The sequence below is a fragment of the Aricia agestis genome, chromosome 5 (genome assembly GCF_905147365.1).
Source record: "Aricia agestis chromosome 5, ilAriAges1.1, whole genome shotgun sequence".
NCBI classification, from domain to species: Eukaryota; Metazoa; Arthropoda; class Insecta; order Lepidoptera; family Lycaenidae; genus Aricia; species Aricia agestis.
In genome coordinates this window covers 19883585-19905180 of record NC_056410.1, presented here as the reverse complement: position 1 = coordinate 19905180, position 21596 = coordinate 19883585, and the positions used below count along the sequence as shown (strand labels likewise).

The 21596-nt window shown below is 33.7% G+C and overlaps 1 protein-coding gene and 1 long non-coding RNA gene across 4 annotated transcripts in view; both read right to left on the bottom strand.

Moving 5' to 3' along the window:
* The window catches only part of LOC121726967 (fatty-acid amide hydrolase 2-B), a 51582-nt gene that overhangs the window by 20469 nt on the left and 9517 nt on the right, over positions 1-21596 (bottom strand). The window contains exon 1 of one of the 3 annotated variants that reach the window (XM_042114629.1): positions 20987-21064. The exons of 1 other annotated variant lie outside the window; for it this stretch is intronic. Coding sequence is in view for 1 of the 2 variants with exons in the window: in XM_042114628.1 (XP_041970562.1) it covers positions 10084-10320 (237 nt within the window). In the remaining variant the exon portion in view is untranslated. Of the gene's footprint in view, positions 1-10083; positions 10676-20986; positions 21065-21596 lie in introns of those variants that run through there. One more of the 3 variants, XM_042114628.1, reaches the window with a different exon arrangement.
* Positions 7339-8058, bottom strand: LOC121726968. The gene is made up of 3 exons (XR_006035602.1): positions 8003-8058; positions 7586-7753; positions 7339-7468 (listed from the first exon to the last, which is right to left on the bottom strand). It is a non-coding gene; the product is annotated as an uncharacterized LOC121726968 (long non-coding RNA).

Below are 21596 nucleotides of genomic sequence, written 5' to 3'. Positions count from 1 at the left end.
GAAACAGTACCTATGTACCTATTATAACGTATAGTAGGTACACTTAGAAATATCAGCACAGTAGTTTTACAATTTTGTATTAGATTGATTGTCGAAATGGTTATATGGCTACAACTAAAAAGTCGAAAATAAAATAAATTAATTAAAAATCAAAAAACCCGACTGCAAAAAAAGTGTTAACTAAAAAGAACGAAACAAGACCTAATTCTGCCGGAGGCATCGAATCCATGTTTTAATTGATACTACTCTTGCTTACGAGTTTCATGCCAGGATAAATAGAAGGTTACATAGAAAAATGAAGAAGAAGAAAGTGGATTATAAAATGCAGTCGGAGGCATAATATTTTATGATTTACTTGGTGTGACATGCCTCCAATTTTTGCAGTCGGGTTTTTTGATTTTTAATTAATTTATTTTATATAGTCACCAGTGGTCCGCCCGGGCTCCGCCCGTGTTACATACGCACTCCGGGATATCTTAGCTATTACATTGGTGAAAGAATTTTTGAAATCGGTCCTAGTATCTAGATTACCGCGTTCAAACAAACAAACAAACAAACTCTTCGGCTTTATAATAATATTATAGTATTATCATTTAACAATTAATTTTAACAATATTAATTATTCCTAAAATACGTTTCAACGACATTAGGACTACTACCTATATTTTGTAAAATATATTGACTTTATCATTTTTTTTCAACTCTTGTCTCTGGGACTTAGCTGATCTCAGACTGGCTGTGTAAGCATTGTCTAATAGTATCTTAGATTCAATAAAAAAACTATAATCCATTTTCAATTTGTCAACTTGTTGTCAACACACTTCAACCATAAATAAAAGAGTGTACATAGGCTTGTCACTCAAAAATCTGTCATTTCTCATGTGTGTGTGTTGTAGTGTGTGTAATGTTTTATTTGTTAAAAAAATGTATGATAAAAGCATAATTTCAAAATAATATTAGTTCGATGCACTCCTTCACCATATAAACTATAATCGTGCAAAATTTAATGCACCTACGTTTCCCCATTTTTCGTAAAAAGGGTTACAAAGTTTTTCGTTCGCGTATTAATATAATGATAACTCCAAGTCTGCTTATAAATTATAATAACCAAAATATGAACAAATCAGACATACACATTTACGATTTCAATTATGGGAAACTCGTTAGTCGCACTAAATTAAGAATGTTATGATTATTACGACTTCGGGAATAGATTTTAAATCTTATATCATATTTTTTGCATAGGTTATGGTCTCAAGATAATTGGTTTTTTTCATTAAGCTGTTATAATAATATTTATTATTATTCGGTGGATGAATATCAATGAGTTTTTTGTGGAGGAATTTTGTAGACTACATGCTATATAGTTATTAGTTACTAACTCAGTACATGCTTTATACTAATAGGAAATAGTAATCTGGCGGGGATTGAATCCTAGTACTCAGAGCTTTCATAAGCTTAGGTGGCTAAAGTACAAAGTACAAACGGTGGAGGACGAAGCTCAAACTGTAGGGGTCGAAAAAACGTCTCGTCTGAGAAGACGAGCGCTTTTAAGCGATGTCAAAGATGATGTTAAAATATCAGTCAGTGACCGACCTACAATGACATTGTGATCAGATTTTGAGTTACGGAGGTAAACAATACTAACAAAAATAAAACAGAATACTTGATTGCGATTTTTTTGCTTCATTTGTGTTTATTACTTTTTTTAGGGTTCCGTACCCAAAGGGTAAAAACGGGACCCTATTCTAAGACTTCGTTGTCTGTCTGTCTGTCGCCAAGCTGTAACTCAAGAACCGCTATTGCTGGACATCTGAAATTTTCACATATTGTGTATATCTGTTGCCGCTATAACAACAAATACTTACTAAGTGACTAAAAACAAAATACTTAATATTTTACGGGGGCTCCCATAGAACAAACGTGATTATTTTGGCCTTTCTTGCTCGATATCAATAATGGCAACAGGTAGGCACTTGAAATTTTCACAAAGGCCTAAAATATATGTGTACTTTAATAGTTAATAATAATATTTAAATAAAATAAAAATTTAAGGGCCCCTTAAATTTCACAAAAAATACACAATTTTTGGCAAATTTTTGCTCTATAGGTACGGAACCCTTCGTGCACGAGTCCGACTCGCAATTAGCCGATTATTTAATTAAAAGAAGTTTGTTTTGAACCTTCTTCATTTTTAAAAATCTATATTTAAACTTAAAGTTGAGATGAATTTGTGGAAATTAGTTTGTGATTTAGATTACAAATAAGCATGAACGACTCATTTAGTTCTGTTTGAAATTATGTTCAACAGTAATCTTAGGTATCATTTGGTATCAGAGTTGGGCATAATTGAAATACTGGTTAATCTAATTAGCAATCTAATTACAAAGTAATTAGAATACATTTTATTCTAATTACATTGTAATTCAAATACTTTCAAATTTAAATATAGAATTACACAAAGCAATTGATTCCTATGTAATCCAATTTCAAAGAAATCTAATTAATTTGAAATTAAGTTTTTTTGTAATTGAATACTTTGGTTTCGACTAATTACTCTAATATTATTACAGTGTCAACTGTCAGGAGTTAAAAACAGAGTAAGGTGCATTGGGGTAACTTCGGAAGAAAAAAAAAATGGGGATATTCCGAAAATGGCAAATAATTACCAAACAGAAAGTAATTTTGAGCTCTGGCTACATTAACCGAGACGCCAATTTAATCACCTCCCCCACTTCCTTTCCCTCGAGCCGTCAGCCGGCAGTGTATGTGCGCTAAGTTCATTTTTTCGCGCCAAGTGCAATTTTACGATTTTTTTGGGATTATCGAAATTATCGAAATTACCCCGTATTGTTTTACTCAGAAATTAGGTAAGTTACGTAATATTTTGTTTGTCTTAAAGAAGCTTTGACGTTTTTTGCTTTCCTAAGAATAGGTTATGTTGCTCTAGCTATAATTTTTAATAAACATTCGAAATAACCCCAGTGGGGTAAATTTGTTAACGAAATTTCCCCAAAAAATTTTTCATAGTCTTTTGCAGGGGTGCCCAACAAAATATAATATTCCAAATTTGATGGTCCTAAAATATGGATTGTTCTATTTGTAGGACAAGGTTACTCTTGAATTATATAACTATAATAACCTATCATTATACAAAAAAAACAGCTTATTACTAAAACGGTACCCGTTTTAGTCGTTTTAGTTCACTAATCAACAAAACTTAATTGACTACGGAACCCTAAAACGCACCCCTAACCAGCTGATTTTCTGTATATTGATAGGTTAATAGTTCTATCTCTGTTAGCTACCACTTTCGTTGGCTTTTTTATTGTTCTTATTCTATTTATTTCTGTGCTCCAAATGTTGAGGACATCTGCATCCCCGATGGGGTAATTTCGAAAATTTTTCGGTACAAAACTTAGTTTGGTGTCTTCTATGGCTTGTATGCACAATGTTTTTGTATGGGGTAAAATAGAATAAAAATAAATATGTGCCTTAAATGTATTATTACATTAGGTCGTGTTTCGGCTGATATTCGAAATTACCCCTTGAGTATTCGAAATTACCCATGAAAAGTAGAAATAGGGTTATATTTTAAAGGGGTAGTTATATCAGAATCCGTAAATACTTTTGAACTAAAAAATATACAATTCACATGGAAATATGTTTATTATAACTAAAATGTTACAGTTATAGGTAACAATATATACAAATTCGTCTTCTAAACTTGAAACAATGACACAATATACTCACTCTTCCAAAAACTTTACGATATTGCCCCAATGCACCTTACTGTATCTACATGGTATCTACTATCTAGAGGTTATTTTTTTTACGTCCGTGCTAGAGGTATTATTTTTAGGGAATTACTGTAGGTATAGGTAAATAAAGCATTAAATATGCCCATCAGATTGATACAAGAAGTGGAGATTGTAAATAATAATTTATAATATCATACAAATAAGTAATACAACATGAAGTAAGTACTTATGACCACGGACGTAAAAAAAATACGGACGGATCGCCATTAAGAAATGAGTGAAGCACCCTTAATAAGCCCGGGCGATCATATGTACACATCTTGCACAAACACTCGCACTGTAATAAGCCGATCGTACCGCCATTACGCAATTAGACTGCATCGCGGTGACACATCTTTGTCATTCATAAATAAAAATAAATATGCCATCTTGTGTTGTAAAATGGCGCAAGAACAATACAATCTTACACAAAAAACATCAAGGAATAATATTTCATAGGTAAAATAACATATTTTTAAAGTATTTTGATAAAATAATGTAAATATTAATTCAACTTCAACAGGTCAGTAATGTCCATAACAAAGTGGGGAAATTTTCCCCAAACCGGGGAAAATTTTCAATTATTTTTAAATTTTAAATAATCAAATAATTAATTTTATTGTCTTTTATTAGTGTCATGTAAGTATTTAGCATACTATTGACCATTAATTAGGCAGGAATACAATAATAGGGGTGTTGACAGTAAACGAAATCTAATACAAATTATTGTTTTTTTGAGAGTTTGTATTATAGAATTACCGAAAATGGACATATTTTACTTAATAACTTTATAATATTTTTTATATTTAATAAGTGATTTTTTTTATTGAAATAAGAGTGTTTTTATTTTTTATACATATTTTTAGGTGTAACAAAATACTTATGTACTATCAGAGAAGTTGATTCCTATGCAAATCGGGGACATAAATAGTTTGGTTGCGTTACGTCAAACCCAGCCGACAGATTACAATTAACATTAAATTGACATAAGTATTCGACCAAATAACGTCGCGTTGGTCTGTCAGTTGCATAGGAATCAACTTCCTTGATGGTACATCTGTAAAATAAATATATTTCCTAAAAATAGTCTACACCCCTATTAATTTCTTAATTTACAAAAGTGGATATAACTGTTGTTTGACGACCTCTGTGGCTCAGTGGGTGGGCTGTCGGTGGCTCAAGCCGGGGGTCGCGGGTTCGAATCCTGCCGACGGAACAAAAAGTTTTCAAAGTTCCTGGGTCATGGGTGTGTATTAAATATGTGTATCATATAATAAAAATCTTAAATATATGTATAGTATAACAGTATTAAATATATTTCCGTTGTCTGGTACCCGTAACACAAGTCCGGGTGGAGTACACTAAGTACCTGAAGGTACTTAGCACGGGGTCAGACTGACGTGGTGTGAAGCGTCCATAGATAAAATTGTTGTCTTAGATTTCCTTCAGTAGTAGGGGAGAGAAGGTGCTATTGGTGTAGTCACTCGAGCGTCATTGAGACCTAGTAGGAATGAAAATATTGAATGGACCTCTAGACCAGGAATAAATTTAACACCATGTTAGGTGATTTGATTTGACGTTAGCGCATGGTAGAACTCTCGATAGCTCTAACAGGCCGTTAACTGATTTAACAAGCCATTATTTATTTAACATTACTTGATTGTTTGATGAAACGGGTTTCGGGACTTAAGTATCTTATATCTTTTCGTATACAGGTTTCTTATATAGGTTTCGGGGGCGATAAATCTGTCTAGCTAGGAATTATTTTTAGAAAATGTCATTTTATTCGTGTTTTATCGAATACCGAGCAAAGCTCGGTCAAATAGCTAGTAATAATTTTATTATTGTAAATGTTTGTACATAATCATTATTACTAATAATGTTATGTAAATAATATACTTCTCTGTACGTAATATGTGTTTTTTTCTATCTATAGTGTCATAAAAATAATATTTTCATTATGACATCTTTAACAACAGCTTACATTTCTGAAGCGAAAAAAACATAAAAATATGTTTAAGTATAAAAAATACATTTAACTTGTCTGAGTTTACAAAATTTAAAAGTAGGGAAATTTATGATTTATATGGCAGCCCTCATATCACGCACACGTCCTACACGGGCGGCCATAACTAGGCTTCACTCGTGATTAGAGAAGGTTACGTCCGTACTTTTTTTACGTCTGTGCTTATGACATTCACAAAGAAAAATAAAAACATTTACTTTACCAAGAAAAAGCCTTTTCTTTCTGTGGTTTAGGCGTGAAGAGGTCAGACAGATAGAACGACAGACAGACACACTTTCGTATTTATAATTTATAATAAGTAAGTATACCTATTTAAATACTTTACGTATAGATTTTAAAACTTGGGACATAAAAGTAATAGCCAGTTTTGTTTGAAATTTTGAGGTTATGTACCTACCTACAGCTATGATATTATTACTTATACTTACTTACCTAATTATATTATATACTTACTCATTACAATATTATTAAAAAAAACATTATTGACCTACAGTGTGTATCAGTACTTATAGTTTTGCGTAAAAACGTAAATAATTAATGTTTTAAAAATAATTAAGTATATTCATAAATTCAACGTACCTACTTTACATATTTTTACCGTTCTACATAATAACAGTCCGAAGATAATTTGAGATGAGGATGGTATCCACTCAGTGGGATGAACTTGGACATACCTTTAGGTACAGTATAAAAGCATAGTGCAACAATTCAATACTTAATTATGAAGTTTAATAGTGGTAGTGCCAAGCTGCTAGACCTGCAGTCAAAATGGACAGCGGTAACCGGGGAAATACTACACTCTCATAAAAATAGTGTTAAATGACAGCTTCAGCTGTTGTGTTTTGTATGTTAAGTGAGAGCTGAACACAAAATTTCCTCTTGGTCTGCAGGACACCATAATCCCTTTGTTTTTAGATCTCTCTTTAAGCTCGGCAAGGCATTCATAATAATTTTTATAGACTACGGAGCTGCTTAAGCATTTCCTTACCTATAATCATATTATGCTGTTTTGTGCTTGTACGCTACGTTTGTAGATTACAAAAGGTTCGGGTGCAGGCATTAAGATATAAGTACTACATACACAGGTAATAAAACAACACTTTTTTTTAAGAAAAACTTTATCATAATTTATAACTTAATAATTATTCTTATTACAATTATATTTATCTAAGATAGGGGCAGGGGCAGGAGTACCCTCATGGCGAACATAGCTTAGGTACCAAATGATGCTCATAAACATGTGAGCAGCATCCCACTGTTCTAAAGCCTACAATGCAGTAACAGCAATAGCTTTTGATAGCGACCTGACCATTCATGTTTCTTTCTGTTACAATAAATACAAAATAAGTTTTTCCTTCTGGAAAAACTTATTTTGTTGGCAGTTAAATGGCAGGACTTTTTTTAGCTTAAAGCACAACAACACAACACAGGCACAGGCAACTCAAGGCACAACATTTTGCTCAGGATTCATGCATTCTTGAAAAACGCACGTCGTCCTGGTCCGTCCTGGTGTTTCAGCTGCTCTTCTTATATTGAACAACACTATATTTTGTTGGGATCTTTCATCAGCTTCTGGAATATCTGACCTTATGTCTCGAGCTTAGTTCCAACAAACTCCAGAAACTTCATTCATAGATGACATCTGTAAATAAATCATTTGATGAGATGGACAGATATCAAAACAACAATAGTAAAAAACAAATTAAACACTGACATATTATGTTAATATGATTATTAGATTAGAGTTTAAACTATATACCTCTTGTTGCTCCAGCAAACGAGTAATGTTTTCAGGATTCCACTCTAAGTCTGAAGTTGTGGTGTCCAGACTGGCCACATACAGTACACATTAAAGCTGATTCCATATATTCAGGTTGAAAGTCCTCAATTACTTGGACTATTCTGGTTCTTCATCTTGAGACCAAAGCTAAAATAAAAATATAATTAGAGAAAAGCTTGCCATGAATCCGGTATTACGCTGAGGAAATAAATTACTTTATTTCCTACTGCAATAATGAATTAAGAAACAGTAGTGATGGTACTACATATACATTTATTTTAATACCTTACTGGTCTCCACAACACACGGAATCCTAGTATGGAGATCAGTGATTGTGTAAGAATATCCTGTAAAATTTTTATGTGAAAATAAAGATTTGTTTGGTTGTTTGTTTACCTCTCGTGCTTGAATCCAAGAAGATACTAGGTATAGAAGCCACTCTTTGTTGTTCTTCATTTGTCCCTTCAATTTAAATTTTGCATCGATTTGCTATTGCTATGGATAATCCACATGATACAACACAGATATTATGATGGCGAACCGCTGCTGCTGCTGGACATATTTTCAGTAGATGCATGATACGCAAGTTGCCAGCATGCATGGCAAACATGATCAGTAGGTGTAATCTGGAAATAATGATAGTGATTAGAAGTATTGTTAGTTCTTCCCTACTTTTTCCTTAATAATAGGTACTTTGCTAGATAAGTTTCATGGTTTAAAATGAAAGGAAAACATTTCAACACTTAAAATTTAATAAAAAGTTCATGGTTAGGCTAACACGTAAAATATATTATTTGAAGTAAACTACTTACATAATATCCAAGATATATCCACAGTCGATTAATATTCACAAGATCTTTACTCTCGTCGCATAAAGCAGGCCTTCTCAGTTCTCAATTTGAAAACAACAGAAAATAACTGACAATCACAAGTCACAACTCACAACTGCTACCCAAACAAATTAATAGGTACATGGTGCTAACTGCTACCGTTGATTGTGTTGGATGTTGATTATTGGTTTCATACAAAGAGAATAATATTATAATAATTACTACCGCGGGTTTCATAATCTTTGGTTCAAGTTGAGATTAGTGGATTATTGAGATTTGAGATTTTCTAATGATTTTCTTCATCTGTCTTCTTCTTCTTCTTTATAAATGGCCTCATTAACTGATTGCCATGACAAGAAAAAATATCGATGGATTTTTTTTTTTAATATGTATAATGTAATGTGATTTTATGTAATATATTCTTTTCATTATGAGATATAAGTAAATAAGAGTTTAATAATAATTCATAATAAACGTTTCTATAATAACTTTAGTATTTATTAAGTATTTTACTTATGGCAACATTAAAAAAATATAACATAAAATGATAGGTCTACCAGAATCTGATAGCAAAAAGTGAGAAAGTAAATTGAGTACCTATTGACTCTAGCAATACCGGGGTAATTAATTGGAATAAAACATTTTGATCCTTTTTTTTTCTTATAGCGCCTGATTCTGTGTGTGAAACATGCAAATATAAAAAACTATCTAATGATCAAGGATATTTTTTGATAATCTGCTGCTAAAAATCGCCATCAGATTCTGATAGATCTACATTATAAATACCTATTTAGATAAATTTATCAAAATAGATAGTCTAATTGCCATAATAAAAATTCTGTTGTGTGTACATAGTAAAAATTCTGTTGAAAAACAACAACAAAATTATGCTGTATGGATCCTGCCATTCACCTTTATTCGAACCACAATTTAAATATTCGTGAGAGAGCCATGCTTCGGCACGGATGGGCCGGCTCGACCGGAGAAATACCACGTTCTCACAGAAAACCGGCGTGAAACAGCGCTTACGCTGTGTTTCGCCGAGTGAATGAGTTTACCGGAGGCCCAATTCCCTACCCTATTCCCTTCCCTACCCTCCCCTGTTCCCTTTCCTTCCCATCCCTACCCTCCCCTATTACCCTATTCCCTCAAAAGGCCGGCAACGCACCTGTAGCTCTTCTGATGCTGCGAGTGTCCATGGGCGATGGAAGTTGCTTTCCATCAGGTGACCCGTTTGCTCGTTTGCCCCCTTATTTCATAAAAAAAAAAATTAGTTTATAAGTATTATTTCTGAGTTAATATGTAATATTTGTGATTATTTTACGAAATGGGAAGTCCTATTGTGAACTGTCAATCCAGGATACTCCGACGTTAAATTAGGGTCTAGGACTTATCATTATGAAAAAAAAAAGTAATTCCATGTATTTAAATTACAAGTAATCTGATTAAATTGTAATTAGAATAAAATTTATTCCAATTACATTCGAATCAATTACTGGTTAATTTCAGGTGCACAATTACTTCATCAATCTGATTATTTTGTAATCAGATTAACAACTACAATGTATTTGTAATTGTGTAATCGTTAATCTAATTACTTTTTGCCCAACTCTGTTTGGTATAAGGCTATTAATAACATCAACCTACCTTTTTTGAAACTGTTCTCAAAATAAAATATATAATGTAGTAGCACCCAGTACGAACTTCGTTTACTATATCCGAAATATACTGTGGATATAGCACGGCATAGTTGTTCATTAGTACTTCAGCTATTACGAAACTTTGGTACACCATAGAATGAATTATTATAAGAATGATCCGAGTTATGATTTCAGCACCGATAGAAAAACATAGAACTGTCAAATTTAACACCGATTCTTTCATTGTTAAAAGTTCACGTGCTAAGTATCGTGTCACTATTGTCAAAAGTTTATTGCACTGTTAAGGTTCAAGAAAGTTGAAAGTGTTTTTAACACTTGTTCACTTTTTTATTTGCAATATAAACAACCAAAAAATCATATTATTATTTATTTTTTGTTTAAGCACAACTTCACTGCATTTTTAACGTAATTGTCACATTTTTTTTTTGTTCAGTATATATTTTAACATTTTAACTTTTGTATACAGTCACTTTACAGTTTCCTTTTGTTAAAACATAGTATGTTACACATGTACACTATCTAGTACCGAACAACTGTCTCTGATATCAGTCCACTCACTACACCCGGCGACATTTACTAATGAATATTTCTTATCAATTACAGAGGTCAAGGTTCGACTTGTATTAAAATGGCCTTTGTTTTTATTTTCAACTACCTACATTCATAGGAATAGCAATCAATGGTTCTTCTTCTCCTTTGAGAATAGCTTGCCTTTAAGAAAGACCACAAACATGGTTGATATTATATAACATAAAATAATAAATTATTAAGTATCTGTTTTTAAACAAAAAAATGTAAACCAACTTCCAACTCCAAAAAAAGAATCAAATAATCATTGTTATATTTTAAACACGGGCTTTTCAGAATTCTCCTATAAGTAATTAAAAAAATCTCTACTCAATCTTCACACTTTTGAAGGCGTACCAGCCAACTTAAATATTATAGAGTGTCAAAGGATTTAAGCAATTTTTGGGGCTGGCCGCTGGCACCAATGTCAAAAGTTAATGAAAGAAGGAAAATCGATTTTTCGGCCAATGTAGACCATGCCGTGCAAATAATTTTAGAAGGTATTTTCAAGAGACTGGTGATGATGATTATCTACAAAGTCACACCTATATTATGTTATATTTAGAATGATGTAGAGGTGTATCGGCAGATTATTTTTTAACCTTAAAATTTAAGTAAATAACAACTTGACAAAATGTGACGATATAGAAGTAGATCTGCTAACTTAACTAGTTGTTACCAAAATCGATTTATTAGAAGTTTTTATTGATAGAGGAAATAGTCTTGATTAAGTTGTTTTTTATATTATGCTTACGTCAAAGTTATAAAAAATGTTATATTTTTGGATCTTTGGCTTAACCTGTGATGCCTCCTGCTGCTTGTTAACGTATCTTCAATCATTTTATTAGGATTCCGTAGTCAACAAGGAACCCTTATAGTTTCGATCTGTTCGTCCGTCTGTACGTCTGTCTGTCCGCGGTTTTTCTCAGAGACTACAAGGCCTACAAAGCTGTCAAAGCTGTAATTCGGCATGTATGAACATCTTAATGACACCGACAAAATGCTATATAAATCTAAAATAAATGTTTTTATGGTAAGTAGGTACCTCCCCTACACATCAAACGGGATGATTTATTTTTTCCGCGTCCCCTCCAGCGTGTGTAGTGTCGTTGGACAGTTTTTTTTTTAAATATTATGAATATTTAATTACCATTTTCCGATTTAGGGATCCATTTGTGAAATATGAAGTTTTAAAGTGGAAAAAGTTGTCATAGTCCAGTGTCCCTCCCTTCTACCAGCTAAACGGTTGCTTCTAGAAATGTGTAAAACTTCACAGGGGTAGGAAATATGCTGAATTTAAAAGGAAAACTATCACGGGTAAGAAGACTTCATAAATCATAAGTTATTGAGTAATAGTCAATTAAACTTTAAGTAGTGACGTGGGTGTCCCACAGACGGCGTGTTGACAATTTTCTCCGTAATTTAGTCGTTTTAAATATTTTTCACCCGCGCGCCCCGCTTCTGGATTTGCGACTCCCATTGGCCTGTCGAGTTCGCATTCTCGTCGAGTTAACAGTTTAACGTGTACGCTGCTTTGGTGTCTGAGAGACGTAAGGTCAGTATTAGTGTATTTATTTTTTTGGACGTCAAGTCCTGGTTTGTGTGTTTATTCTGAAGTGTCTCATGAACGTCACGTCACAAAATGTTCAACTGTTTTAGATGGACGAACCAAGTACTTCTGGACGTAGCAATAAAAGAAGAAAAGTGACATCTAGCACGGCTCCAGACTTTGATGACGCCATACAAACGTGGTTAGAGCAAGACTTTGAGGGTGATTTCAGCGATGTTGATGATGAGCAAGTTGACCCGGATTTCCACTTGGAAAGTGCTCATGAAACCGAATCTGAGCAGTCCGAGCTTGAAGAAGATGAAAACATATCGCTTATCATATCTCAGACACGGAACTTAATAGAACAATTACAGGCAGAAAGATCTTCCAATCCTGGATATCAAAAATATTGTTTTGGCAAAAACGGTTTTAAATGGTCGGCAGAAGAACCTATAAGTAGATCGTGTCGAGCCACAATATTGTTGAAATACCTCGAATGCAGCCCAGATTATTTATTAGTTGTGAGAATCTGTAGTATGAACTTTTTTCTCATAATATGATCGATTAAATTGTTGATCACACTAATAAAAAACTTTCTCAAGTTCGTGACAAGTTCAAAAACCTTAATAAAGTTGAAATACGGCCAACAGATTGTGAAGAGACGAAAGCTTTCATGACTCCTCTTTTACACTTCCGTATTCAAGTCCAATCGTGAAAAAAACTATGTGTGTTGACTGCGCTGAAATTATTTGAAATTCTTAGTGATATTATATCATATTTTATTTTTCTTATGTAAGTCATTATTTGTTAACTCGTTTAAAAGCATTTACGTTTTCTTTTTTTCCTCACAGTTCTAAAAATCTAGTGTAAAAGTCAAGACACAATTGAAATACTGAAATTAAATAGGGCCTATCTAGATGCCAAATAAATGTTGATGTTGCATATATTTTCTCCGTATTTTTATTTATATTACTCCAGAATACCTCTAAAATATTACAAATTATGAAATAATCTTAATTCATTTAAAATATATAAAGTTATAGGTAATTTGCGAATCCGTCTGTGAGACGTCACGTCACGCTACATATTACTCAACATAACCACGTCAGTACTTAAGGGTTAACTAAAAAAATTGTATTCCGAGTAGTATATTATGTGGAAGACATTCATACAAAAATTATCAAAAACTAGCGGTACTACGGAACCCTATATTGCGCGTGGCTCGACACGCACTTGGCCGGTTTTTATTTACCTCTTGTATATCGATACTAATAATATTATGAGTACGAAATTGTCTATCGTCTGTTTACTCTTCACGCCCAAACCACTGAACTGATTTTACTGAAATGTTGTATGGACATACTTTGAGTCCTTTATCCCGGAAAATGTAGTTCGTGCGATGAACGAATTTTGGCGCTACGGAATTGCGAACGCCTCTGAAACATTTTTTTGAACACACACAATATTAAAAAAATCCATATTATTTTGACGTGACATTATCAAACACTTCTTATCTGTATACTTATCTAACAGTTAAATTTTAACCTTATCTCGTTATTGCACTTTGACTGTTATGCAACAATAACTATCGGTTAAAAATTAACCAATAAAAATACTTCTTATCACTATTTTGTTATCTTATGTCCGTCTCGATTGGCCATGAACTAGCTCAATAGAAAATATACCATATCCACACACAAAACTGGCGTAAAATTATATCTTGTAACGTCTTTCGTAAGTATATAAATTTTCAGCTTTGACTTTTGGTAGACATTTATAAAACAGTGTTCTTAAACTTTTTTCACTATAAAGTGCGACTGTGCAAGAACGAAATCATACATTTTCAGTTACAAATAAGATAAGATACCGTACAGTGAAGTCACCAATATATTTTCGGTTGACTCTTATTGTGTCAGAGATTTTTGTTACAATAAGAATTTTAGTAAGTATTTGTAATCTGAATATGTAAATATATTTATTTTTATTTAATATAATATTTTCGTTGCCATGCAGGTACCATCGAAGAAATTGATTCCTAGGCAGTTGACGGACCTACGTGATGTGGTCGGCTTATGTCAATTCAATGTTAGCTGTGATCTGTCGGCTGCGTTTGACGTTACGCGGCCAAATTATTTAGGTCCTCCATTTGCCTAGGAATCAAATTCTCTGATAGTACCTACTTAAATTATTATTTAGTTACCGGTAGTTTTTAACGCCCAAACGGCTGACTGTTAAGTTGTCAGAGGGCCTAGACAAGCGGCAAGCAATTATCGTAAACGCCAAAGCCACAAAATGTATGGAATTTGACATTAGTATTCGCTAGCGAAGCGATGACTTATGTCAAATCGCATACATTTTGTTAGCGTTTACGATAATCGCTTGCCACTTGTCCACTAGGGCTGTTCAGTCCCATAATACAATATAATATTATTTTGTAGCCTTTACAAGTAGGTACATAATAACCATCATATTTTCGCCATGAATGGCTGTGGCACCATGAATATTTTTGTTTAAACAACCTCGGTTCGGCGAACGACGGTTTCTTGCGCCATCTCGACGCAAACAAACATACACTCGTATTATTACTACAATGATTTACTCAAGGTATTAGCGGTTAAGTGTCATTAATTTTATAACATCTTCAACCGGTTATGGGTGGGGTTTCTCGGTGTTACAAGCATTACTTATGAATCCAACTTGAAGAAGTAGAATTTGTAGTGTTTTTGTGTCTGTGGGACATCAATGTAGGACTTTTTAAATATTACTATCCAATGCCCATACTGATAATATTACATGCAAAAGCATGTCTGTCGGTTTGTTACCTCTTCACCCTTAAACCGTTAAACCGATTGTGATGAAATTCGGTTTGGAGATAGGTATTGTCTACCTACTTTGGGTCCCATAAAGGGATGGTTATCGCAGCAGTTTTCAGTATAAAGATAAAATATTATAAGGAAGGAAGAACAAATAACTTAAAACAAAGAAAATAACATTTTTTTTTATGAAATAAGGGGGCAAACGAGCAAACGGGTCACCTGGTAGAAAGCAACTACCGTCGCCCATGGACACTCGCAGCATCAGAAGCTGCAGGTGCGTTGTCGGCCTTTTAAGAGAGAAAAGGGGTAATAGGGGAGGGTAGGGAAGGGAATAGCGTAGGGGATTGGGCCTCCGGTAAACTCACTCACTCGGCGAAACACAGCGCAAGCGATGTTTCACGCCGGTTTTCTGTGAGAACGTGGTATTTCTCCGGTGGAGCCGGCCCATTCGTGCCCAAGCGTGGCTATCCCACATATTGTTTATAGACAAGACGTGATTGTACTAAAACAAATGAAAAATAAAATATAGTATATAAACTATAAGTTAACTATAAGGGTATCTAACTTTAGTAAGTAATAGACAATAAATATTATCCTGAAACTGTAATCCTGCAATCCACATTACAGGCTACGCCTTGTATAAAAGATCTGTTAAAATGTTGCTGCAAGTATAAATATTTTATAAAAATATATAATCAATGAAATCAATTCCAGTTAATAAAATAAGATTTATATAAAGTAAATAAAAAATTTATATAAAGTAAATATAAAGTAATCTAATTTGCGAGGATAGTATGTAACGGCCCTTGCGTGAACCTTGGTTTCACAAACCCAAGTTTGTGAAACCAAGTTTAGGCCTGAATGGTTATTTATTCCTATATAATATCTATTTATTCCTATACATTCCTCTGCAAAATCGACACGATTTCTCACTGTTCAGTATTCAATGTTCATGTACAAACGCGTGTATATAGTGAAAGTGTTTGTCCGTCCTTCAATCACGGTACGGTTCTAACGAGCGCGACCGGCTGATAAACATTGCCCAATGCGGCCCAATGCGTTTCGTCACCTCAAGGTCGTTGGCAGTTGGCACATGGAACTTCGCCCCCCATGTTGCTGCTAAATGTGAAATGACGATGGAATTGTGTTGATAGAAAGGCTCATTTGCGACTCTTCTGCAGGGCTAGCATAACAACAGTAGACATGGGAAAGAATCGACATACTGACAGATTTTATCAACAAAATGGCGGATTTCCATTGTCTAACTGTCACTTTGTCTATTCTTCCGTAGAAAGAAACTGTTTCTATGGTGACCATGCTACGCCTGCGGGTGTTGCTAGTAGCCGTAGATTTTATGAGGCGATTCGTCTGCTTGTTTGCCCATTTTAATTTCTTACAATATAATATTATGTGCTATACAATTTCTATTTGTTATGTGCAATGTGCATGTTGTGTTCACTCCTTAGAGAGATACAATATTCTCTGGTATTATTCATTTCATACTGTATTATTTATGGCTACGTGTATTGTGAATTGTATCTTGTTTTGTGAACCTAATAAAAAAATGACTTGACTTGACTTGATTCATTGGCTTGACTTGATTCACTGACATAATATCTAAAATCTTTATAATATTTTTACTCATATTAAGTATTTAAGATCTAAAAAAAATGGTTTATATAATTAAAGGGCTGCGTACTTGTCCGTAATTTTGATAATATTAAACCAAAAAATAGCAATGTGTCATAAGACTAAAATTGAGATTTTAATGTGAGATTTTTTCAGGGACACCTACTACATCTGTAACTTACATAATAAATATACACCTGTAACTTATACACCTGTAACTTAAAGTAATTTGATGATACGAACTATGTTACATCACAATAATATGTTCAGCCGGTCTGTTAGAGCGTATCGGATGTACTCCAACACACTGAATACTGTAATTACCTGTTGCCCAACAACCTCCGTAACGAGCATAAAGTGCACATGATAGGATTAACTATCTATAATCTATACAGCGGCCAGGTCGCGGCGGCTATCGAAAGTACGGTGTGACCGCTGGCCAGTGGCCGCCGTGCGGCCAGGTGCGAGTGGTCTATGGAGGTTTCATACTAAGGTGATCTCGATGGCCGTCGCGACCGCCACCGCTGAGGTTTGACCGCTAATGCGCGCCCGGTAGGGCTAAGGGTTCCTTCTTGACTACGGAACCCTAAAAATGATGACTCAAAGTACAACGAATCTCGACAAGGCTTGTCAAGATTCGTTGTACTTTTTGAGTAAAGCCATGTTAAAAGTGACATCAGCGCTCATACATTTCATACTGTTAACATCACGTTACATTGCCCTATTGATCATTAATGTACATGGGTATACCTTCCTAAAAATATACAATCCATTCCTGTTGAGCCCAATACCAGAGCCCATACAGCTCATACATTTCATACTGTTAACATCACGTTACATTGCCCTATTGATCATTAATGTACATGGGTATACCTTCCTAAAAATATACAATCCATTCCTGTTGAGCCCAATACCAGAGCCCATACATTTTTGCGCATCATCATTTGTAATTTTGTATCAGAAAATTTTGGCTTCGACAGCTAATATAATCATTGATCTATGGGTAGTTTAGAATATTATATTTATTTTATATAACATTTCAGATATTTTTTTTAATGACGTAAAATCAAAATGTTATCTTCTTATAGCTGATATTAACATACAATAGATTTTAAAAATCCTGAACACAAGGCGCTTTGTTTCGATTGTCATTTTAAATTTGCAGGTATAATACTTCAAACTACAACGCTAGTATAATGTGTGAGTTCTGAAATAAAACCCAGTGTACTGTCTAGTGTATGACGTCTTGAAACCGACGCTTTATGTAAACGAATAAAATTATATTATGACGAAAAAACGAAGTGATAATATTATAAGAATATATTTTCAGAACGAATCGATAGTACCTACGATGTCGCGTCGATTCTTGATACCATGAACACTGCACTAATCATATACTGGATATATATTGGAACTTACATTGTAAATTTGTTTACACAGAAATAGTGTGAAGTTTTGTGACTCGTCGTATGATTTGGACCATGAGTATCAGACAATACTTATAAGTTATAAGTTAAAGTTCGTATTGAAATAAAGCTGCACTTATATTCCGCGGACCGCGATACTATGCATTTTGAAAACATTGTCCTAACTCCTAATACACTCAAGCAGGATTCAGGATATAAAATTATAAAAAAGTACACAAAAACAAAAATATTATTAATATGTTACTTAGTGACATTAAAAGACCGATAAGAGCTAAATTACATTTGCGTAATTTTTTGTCATAGAGATATAAAAATTCTATATATAAAATGTTTTGTACTTTTAACCAATCCATAAAACTTTTATAGTTTAATTAGCTTGGATTCAAGCGATTTTACTACTGCTTTAAGGTTAAGTAAAATCAACTACAGCAGCTATTCTCAAAGTGTGTTCCGCAGAACCCCGGGGCTCGCAAAGACCTTTGAATTCCGTCAGCGAGTTTTCAGAAACGTCATTTCATTCAAAGACAGAAAAATCTTTTTATTTGGGGGTCCATCAAAAATGTCACTTCTAAAAGGGTTCCGCCACCAAAAAAGTTTGAGGACCGCTGACCTACTATACTTTTCAAGTAACGTTCAGAGAGAAAAATAAAAATTGGCATTATAGTGACAAAAAAATCATATATTTTAATTAAAAAAAAAGTCTGGACTCTGGAGTAACACTAAAGATACCTGTAATGTCAAAACCATACATACATTATTCGAGAGTGGGATACTGAATACAGTTCAAGCCTCAAGGTTCACAGCTACTTACTTATTAATCAGCTACATTGTGATATTCGTGATAGACATACAGGCCATACAGCGAAGTCTCTCTAATGCAGCCTTACCCAAAGTGGGCGATAAGCCGATAACACCCCCTTGTGGGCGCTGAAGGTCTTTGAAAGGCGGGCAGTGTGGGACCGAGAAAAAAATGGGACGTTGTGTAGGGGCTTGGGGGGTGATTTACTTCATCCGGATGCATTTTAAATTTAAACAAAGGGGGCGCTAGAGTGTAATTAGTTCTCAAAGTGGGCAGTAGACAAAATAAGTTTGGGAACCCCTGCTCTAATGGAACTTATAATAGGTACCGTGTACCAAAGGTAAGGGACCTTTAGCACACGGTACCACGTGTTGATGATGAAAGAAAGTGATTAAGGTTGCGTAACACAAAACCGGCTGTGTCGACACCGGACACGCCGCCGGAACTTTCTCCGCGCGCCCCACGCCACAATACCGCACGAAATTGGTGCCAAAGAGTTTCTGTCTGTCTGTTACCTCTTTACGCACAAACCACTGAAACCACCGATTTCGGTGACGGTGGCCAGTTTCATTGAAACCTCAAATCAGGCCAGTTACGCAGGAGTAATTTTATAGTGCCAAAGTGTGTGCGCAGTACACAAGAGCACTCTCTATTCCTTTCACTCTCATAACCCAGTGGGACGGAAGACCGACACGACCGGCGAGAGATCAGGCGCAGGACCGACTTTTAACATGCCCATCCGACGCATGGATCATCAGCTTACTTGTCAGACAATCAGGTGATCAGCCTGCATTGTCCTAACCAAACTTGGAAATAACATGTTTCCAACGCGGGAATCGAACCCACGATCTCCGAGTCAAGAGACGCGCTCTTAACCACTAGACCACGTGGGCGTTATCGTGAATCAATTTTGCTGGGTATGGAGATAGGTACTTTGAGTCTCAGGGGATACTTCATACCGAAAAATGCACGGCCGCGCGATAAACTAATAGCGTAGATTTTCGGGCGACATGTTTACAGTGAGGTATTAGTGCGAAAGTCAAAGACGCTACTTCTAGGATACAATGTTGGGATATGTAAGATATTAGATATGGATTTCTATAATAATTCTTCTATTATTTTAATAGCTTTACAATGATTTATTAGCTTAATAGCTTGTAAAGCTGTCATGAAAATTAATCCAATTATAGACAAACATACAGTTAAATAAGTTAAATAAATAAATACAATTAAAAGAAAGAACTTTAATAAATATCTAACATTTTAATTTAATAACCAGCATGATATTTCGAATATTCTGTGAAACCCTGGCTAATTGTTGTTTAATATAACAATAAAAATATTTTTAAAAAAATATGAAAAATATGCATGGAACTGTGCATTTTAGCCAAATATGCTCTTATACAATGTTTTAATACGTGTGAATTATGATTGTTGCTCAGACGTATTAAATAATTAAATAATTAATAGAATAATAATATATAATTAAATGTAATAACCTCATTTGAATACCTACTAACTAGCTGTTCCTCGCGACTTCGCATAGAAAATCCCGCAGGACACGTCTTGCACATTCTCGAGATAACAATATCATAATATTATCTTGTCCTTCCCCGTGGTCTACTTAGTTAAATTGCCAAATTTTAATGAAAATCAATCTAGCCCTTCACGCTTGATTCCTTGACTATAACTTTCATTGGAACACATTTCATCCATACAAAACTGTGCTGTATTATTTTGTAGTTTGTTAAATGTGATTCTGTTGGTGAATAAATAAATAAATAACTAATAAGGTATTAATTTCTAATAAATTGATTATTTCAGCGTATAGTGCCATAATATTCAAATATAATAGGTACTTATTTAATTTTATGTATACAAACTCCTTTTTAATTTCTTTACAGCTATTATTAAAAATATTACTCAACTATTTAATAATATAGAAAGTAGGTACTGTTACTTAGCCAGTAAATAAATCCATCCAAAAAATTTTATATCCTTTTTCATATTTTTCCTCTTCAATAAAAAAGAAAACTTTTACTTAAAATTACCTACTGACTTTATTCAACTATTTACTATTATAGAAAGTAAATACAACTTACGTTATGTATAAAACTAGATCGAAAGTAAATCCAAGTGAGATCGATGTTCGAACTGGCACGTGCGCTCACGACCGGGGCGCGGACACTACTCACGAGTCACGGGTACCTAAGTGGTAACTATATCACATTCATTAGTTTAATGATAATTTAATTATAATAATATCAATCATTAACTATCATTAAATCATAATTATTATAACATTGACAGGAAAATTTGGAAAAAAACTGGAGTTATTTACAAATAAACAGAAGTTTACCATTAGGTATTTTTGTGCAGTTTTTGTTACAGAGTTTAAAATGTTGATTGGTATTTTATATTGGTTTATAAGACTTTGGTATTCTTTTTGCATTCATCAATAATTATAAAAAAATAAAAAAAAGTACATAAGTACTTACTATTTACTTAATTACTTTTTTCTGAAAGAAAAATAATATTACCTATATTTTTGTTTTGTGCTGGTGTGGTGGTGCATAAAAATGTATAATATTCAATTAGCTAATCAAATATCGGTTTATTTTATTGGCTACCTAATATTATTTTATTTGTTATTCGAATATCATTTTTTAATAATAAGTATATTTTTATAAAAAATAGAAACATAATATCTAA